General features: G+C 41.0%; 1 protein-coding gene across 1 annotated transcript; it reads right to left on the bottom strand.

The window, feature by feature from the left end:
• Positions 1-5,633: 5,633 nt before the first annotated feature.
• Positions 5,634-6,315, bottom strand: LOC140835769 (uncharacterized). Its single transcript, XM_073201179.1, has 2 exons — positions 6,078-6,315; positions 5,634-5,860 (listed from the first exon to the last, which is right to left on the bottom strand). Exons 1-2 carry the CDS (start codon positions 6,313-6,315, stop codon positions 5,634-5,636), a joined length of 465 nt encoding a protein of 154 aa, XP_073057280.1.
• Positions 6,316-6,626: the final 311 nt, after the last annotated feature.

Genomic DNA, 6,626 nt, shown 5'->3' with positions numbered 1-6,626 from the left:
CTATCCACATCGATATAATATCAACCAACAGTAATAGAAGAAGCTATCAGTCTACCCACATCGATAATCAATCATCCAGTGACAGTCTTTGGCACAACCGCCAATACACCATCTTATGACATCGTGCAATGTGCCCGTGGCGATCCCACCACTAACGGCACTTCTGTCATAATATTACTCTTCTAATACATGTAATCTATAACTCAAGAAAACAAGTATATCAATCAACCAATGCAAATATCAATGCAATAAAGTAAAGTATGTGATTTAGGGAAACCCAAGTCTAAACCGACTCAAGTCCATCTCCCGATACCACATTGACTTATACCTTTGTCTTCATGATCTGACGAAGACGAAGACTCCATTTCACGTCTGTCCATGTCAATCTGAATTCACAATATCGAATAGACTGTGTCAATATACAGCTCAGTTCAAAGCCTGTTCTGATTAATATCGAATCAAGACACAATCCAATTTATATCGACAATATCACGATATAATCACAATCAATACTGAGTCTGATCAATATCAATTCATTGATGTTTCGACGGTATAACAATACAATTTCAGTAACCCCGTCAATCCCAACATCACAGATATAATACCAGAGCTCATAATCAATATCGATACTAGTCATAATCTCAATAACAATACATATCTGATATGAATTCTCAGTCACATCGACTCCGAAAATCATAACAATTACATAAACGGTCCGTTTCTCAATCTGACTTCGCTTCTATGATGTCTAGCATGACAAGAACATCATATATGAATCCTATTCAATTCTGACAATAGTCTAATTTCAAAACATGTCAAAACGTAGCAAAACTTACGTCCAGTTGTAGTCTACGTTGATAGGAATACAGTACTGAAGTCGGATTCAAAATCTGACGGAGGGATTGAAATAAAAAGGCGTATATATTTTCGTTTCCTTTTTGTCACAGAAGCTTTTCTCAATTTCTTTTTCCTTTTTGTTTCTGAAGATTTTCGTTTCTTGTATATATATATATATATATATATATATACTCACGTACATGCATCAATACAAATGTCCAATTTTCCTTCTGCATGGCTCGCGCTCGGGCGGTAATAAATTACCGCTCGAGCGCGACATCTTCTGTCCAACGCTCGGCGTATCACACTTTGGCGCTCGGGCGGTTAAAAACTACCGCCCGGGCGCCACACATTCTGCCCGAACATTTTCCTTGCTATCCACTGGCGCTCGAGCGGTCATAAACTACCGCTCGGGCGCCACTCTTTCTGCCCAAGTTTTCCGAATTTCACATGTAGTCTCCTTTTCGTGTCCCGATTAATCCTCTCCTAGTCATATCACATTATATATCAATAATTATAGATTACTAGGATTAAATTTCCGGGCATTACAAATCCCAACTCAGAAACACAATCCAACTGATCCCAAACAACCAAAACAATACACAAGCCAACCACAACGCAAGGATAAGAAAACAACACCTCCAATCTACGGGCAATAGCCTCCAATAACAATTCAATCCCAAAACTAAATCGAAGTGATGATAAAACAGCCCTTAAACAGGCAAAATCCGACACTCTTATAATCGATGAAGAAGACCCAAGTAATAATCAAATAGATGGCACAAGATCTCAACGTGGCTAGGCGAAGATTGGAGTTAAGGGAAAACCACGCTTACCGGAAAGTAGGAGGTGATGGCACGGTGTTGTTAGGTGGCCGGCGGCGAGTGGCGGTGTGAGAGACGGCGACGGGAGTAGGTGGTGCGAGAGACGGAACGAGGAAATCGATTTGGGGCTTTAGGGATTTGGGAACAGGGTCTGCGCGATTTTATTCTGAGGATTGCCCTAAATTAGAGGGCACGGACCCCGTGTAGGGGTCTGTGTACAGGTCCGTGTCGACTCTGGAAATCGGCATTTTTGAAAGTGAGAGACACGGACCCCTACAGGTCCGTTCAGACTCGGGAATTAGGCGTTTTTGAAAATGAGGGACACGGACCTCGTGTATGGGTCCGGGACAAGGTCCGTTCAGACTCGGGAATCAATTTTTTTTTTAACATACTAGAACCAAATACGTATGCAAAGCCAGGAATATACAATTCTATAAATCGACCCATCAAAATTGAAAATCAATCAAGCACACACGATGCAAGAATTGTACGGAAACTTCCCTGGTTTATTTGACGCCCGGAATCTACCCGTCCTAATAGAATCCCCACACTTTAGAAATCCCAGCGCCAGTGCATAAATGACCTGCACCACCATCATCTGAGATTAGTTAACGAACAATGCATAAAACAAAAAGAAAGAACTAAATAAAACGCTGGGTTGCCTCCCAGCAAGCGCTAAATTTAGAGTCGATAGCCTGACTGTACTCCCTTGATTTAGTTTGGATCCTGCAGATCCACTATGGTCGGCTCATCGGATATGGCACCACCATGATAAACCTTCAGCCTATGCCCATTTACTTTGAAAGCTCGAGTTGCTGCACTAGTGATCTCCACTGTCCCGTAGGGGAAAACCTGAGTGATTGTGTATGGTCCTGACCACCGTGGATGCAACTTACCTGGCATCAATTTCAGTCGAAAATTATATAACAGGACCAGTTGTCCCACCACAAATTCTTGATGGACGATGTTTTGATCATGCCAACGTTTGGTTTTCTCCTTGTAGAGTTTGGCATTCTCATACGCATCCAACCTAAACTAGTCCAGTTCATTCAGCTGCAACACTCTCTCGTCACCTGTGGCTTTAGCATCAAAATTCAAGAATTTAGTAGCCCAATAAGCCTTATGCTCAAGTTCAACAGGTAGGTGACACGACTTCCCATACAACAATTTAAAAGGAGACATGCCAATGGGGGTTTTAAAAGCAGTGCGGTAAGCCCAGAGTGCATCGTCGAGTTTTCTAGACCATTCTTTCCTTGAAGCACCGACAGTCTTCTCGAGAATGCGTTTAAGTTCTCTGTTCGATACCTCGACTTGGCCACTAGTTTGAGGGTGATAAGGTGTGGCCACCTTATGTCAGACCCCATACTTGGCCAACAGTCTGTCAAACTGACGATTGCAAAAGTGAGTACCCCCATCGCTAATAATGGCTCTAGGTGTGCCAAAACGTGAGAAAATATTTTTCATGAGAAATTGAACGACAACCCTAGAATCATTCGTTTTGCATGCAAGTGCCTCAACCCATTTAGAAACGTAGTCTACAGCCACCAAAATATATTTGTTCCCAAAAGAAACTGGGAACGGCCCCATGAAATCTATACCCCAGACGTCAACCAACTCACACACTAAAATATTATTGAGAAACAATTCTTGTCTCCTGGAGATATTACCTGTGCGCTGACAATCTGGACATTTTGTGACATATTCATGCGCATCCTTAAACAAAGTAGGCCAATAAAAACAAGACTTGAGGACTTTGGATGCAGTTCTAGTTACCCCAAAATGGCCTTCAGCCGGACCAGCATGACAATCAAACAAAATTTCACTTACCTCTTCTTGGGGAATGCATCTACGAATTATACCGTCTGCACATATTCTAAACAAATAAGGATCCTCCCACAAATAATACTTCAGATCTGAGAAAAACTTCTTCTTTTGCTGATATGTAAAAATAGGAGGAATGAACTTACTTGATAGATAATTAACAAAATCGGCATACCATGGTAAACTGTCGATTTCAAAGAGTTTTTCATCTGGGAAGTCATCGCGAATAAATTCATTACCTTGAATAAGATTCTCCAGACGCAAAAGATGGTCTGCAACTTGATTCTCTGTCCCCTTCCTATCGATTATCTCCAGGTCGAATTCCTGCAAAAAAAGAATCCAACGAATTAGCCTTGGTTTTGTATCTTTCTTAGCCATCAAATATTTCAAGGCTGAATGATTGGTATGCACTACAACTTTGCTCCCTATCAAATACGATCTAAACTTATCCAGAGCAAAAACCACAGCAAGAAGCTCCTTCTCTGTAGTGGCATAGTTCAGTTGGGCAGCGGACAGTGTCATACTAGCATAGTAGATGACATGAATGCATTTATCCCTCTTTTGACCCAACACTGCTCCTAGAGCAGTGTCACTTGCGTCACACATCACCTCAAAAGGCGACCCCCAATCAGGTGCTATCATCACAGGTGCGGTGATCAACTTCTCCTTCAAAATCTTAAATGCCTGCACAAACTCATCAGAAAAATCAAAGTGCACATCTTTATCAGTAAATTGGTCAGTGGCTTAGCGATGCAGGCAAAATCTTTGATAAAGCGTCTATAAAATCCTGCATGTCCTAGAAAACTACGCACTCCTCTGATGTTTGTTGGGGCTGGGAGTTTTTCAATTACTTCAATTTTTGCCTTATCAACTTCAATCCCGTTTTCAAAATGAAGGTCCAAAGACAGAAAAATCATCCATGAATATTTCTATAAAATCCTCAATCATATCATGAAAGATCGCCATCATGCATCGTTGGAAAGTTGCTGGTGCATTACATAGACCGAATGACATTCGTTTATATGCAAATGTCCCATAAGGACAAGTAAAAGTGGTTTTCTCCTGATCTTCAGGGTCAATGGGAATTTTCATATAACCGGAATAACCATCCAGGAAATAGTAGAAAGAATGTCCAGCCAACCTTTCCAACATTTGATCAATAAATGGGAGGGAGAAGTGGTCTTTACGGGTAGCGTCATTAAGTTTTCTATAATCAATGCAAACACGCCACCCTGTAACAGTTCTGGTAGGAATTAATTCATTATTTTCATTCTTCACAACAGTGATCCTATCTTTTTCCGGAACAACTTGCACTAGACTAACCCACCTACTATCAGAAATCGGGTAAATAATACCTGCGTCCAGTAGCTTTATCACCTCTTTCTTCACCACCTCTTGCATAGCCGGGTTTAGACGTCTTTGAGGTTGGGTAGATGTCTTGTGGTCGGCCTCCATCAGAATTTTGTGCATGCACATGGAGGAGCTGATCCCCTTTATGTCTGCAATACTCCAACCTATGGCTTTGATGTTATCTCTCAAGACTCGCAGCAGCTTTTCTTCCTCCATACCTGTCAAAGTATATGAAACAATTACTGGCAATTCATTATTATCAAGCAAAAACAGATATTTTAAGTGCGAAGGAAGAGGTTTCATCTCTAGGATTGGGGCTTCTTCGATGGATGACTTTAAAGGTTTTGGGATATGCTAAAGCTCCCCAATCCTAGAATTTACCGTCTTGGAAATTGGTCTGCCTGCTTCCAGATACTGCATGTATTCCTTAATATCCTCATTTTCCAACTCTCCTGGGCATGAATCAGTCAAACAAATCTCCAAAAGATCTTCACCTATCAATTCCTGCAAACCACACTCAACAAGCTCGTCAGTAGCATCAATTCTAAAACAATCAGATCTATCATTAGGATATTTGATGGACTGAAAAATATTAAACACCACACTCTCATCATTCAGTCTCAACACCAACTCACCCTTTTGTACATCTATTAGAGCTTTCCGAGTGGCTAAAAACGGTCTTCCTAAAATAAGAGGAATCTCACGATCCTCTTCCATATCCAACACAACAAAATCAACCGAAAAAATGAACTTGTCAACCTTTACTAACACATCCTCTACAACTCCCTTAGTATATTTAATTTATCTATCAGCTAACTGTAGGGAAATTGTAGTTGGCTTCACTTCACCTATTTTCAGCTTCTCAAAACATGAATATGGCATCAATTTAATGCTTGCACCTAAGTCACACAAAGCTTTACTAAAATTCGAAGTTCCAATAGTAAAAGGGATAGAGAAACTACCTGGATCCTTAAGCTTCGGAGGGAGTTTATTTTGTAAAATTGCAGAACATTCCTCCGAAAGCTTAACTGTCAACCAATTTCCTCTTGTTTGATAAAATCTCTTTAAGAAATTTTGCATATGAGGGCATTTGAGCTAAAGCTTCTGAAAATGGGATATTTATATGCAGCTTTTTGAAAAACTCAAGAAATTTTGAAAATTGAGTATCCAATTGCAGTTGTTTAGCTCTTTGGGGAAAAGGGAGTGAATTAATATCAATATTGAAGTTTGAGTTTAGAGACTTACCTTTCTCCCTTGCGTCCTCTGACCTTTGCTTGGATAATTCCTTCTCCTTCACATCGCCTTCAACATCGATCACTTCCTGCTTTATTGGAAACGTCACCGTGACTGCATTGACACCTTTTGGATTCTTTTCCGTGTCACTAGGTAGTGTACCGGGAGCTCGTGTAGCCATTTGTGTCGCTAATTGCCCTAGTTGCGTCTCCACTCTTTGCATCATGACATCATGGTTTTCCCATCTCATCTCATTCTAGGCTATGTACATTGCAAGCATGTCCTCAAGGTTCGACTTGCTATCCTGTGGCTTGAAACCGGGTGGCATAGAAGGTCCAGCACTTTGCGGAGGTTTAGGTGGTTGCTTATGAGACTTTTGCTGTGTAGGATGTTGTGGAGGATTAAAATGTAGTGGCTCAACAGAATTTTCTGACGGTCTCCACCCAAAATTCGGATGATTCCTCCAGCCCGGATTATATGAGAAACTGTATGGATTATATTGCTGACGACCCTGGTTTCCCACATAATTTACTGAATCCCCTCCAAAGCACTGTATTCCCT

This window comes from Primulina eburnea, chromosome 7 (assembly GCF_022965805.1).
Source record: "Primulina eburnea isolate SZY01 chromosome 7, ASM2296580v1, whole genome shotgun sequence".
Classification (NCBI taxonomy): domain Eukaryota; kingdom Viridiplantae; phylum Streptophyta; class Magnoliopsida; order Lamiales; family Gesneriaceae; genus Primulina; species Primulina eburnea.
Note: the sequence above shows the minus strand (reverse complement) of the source record. Positions and strands in the feature narration are given on the sequence as shown.

Bases quoted from the DNA above. Each gene is read 5' to 3' on its own strand.
- LOC140835769 (XM_073201179.1), bottom strand. From the start codon at position 6,315: ATGAGATGGGAAAACCATGATGTCATGATGCAAAGAGTGGAGACGCAA. The intron at 5,861-6,077 runs GTAAGTCTCTAA...ATTGGTTGACAG, and splicing joins AGAGGACGCAAGGGAGAAAG to TTAAGCTTTCGGAGGAATGT.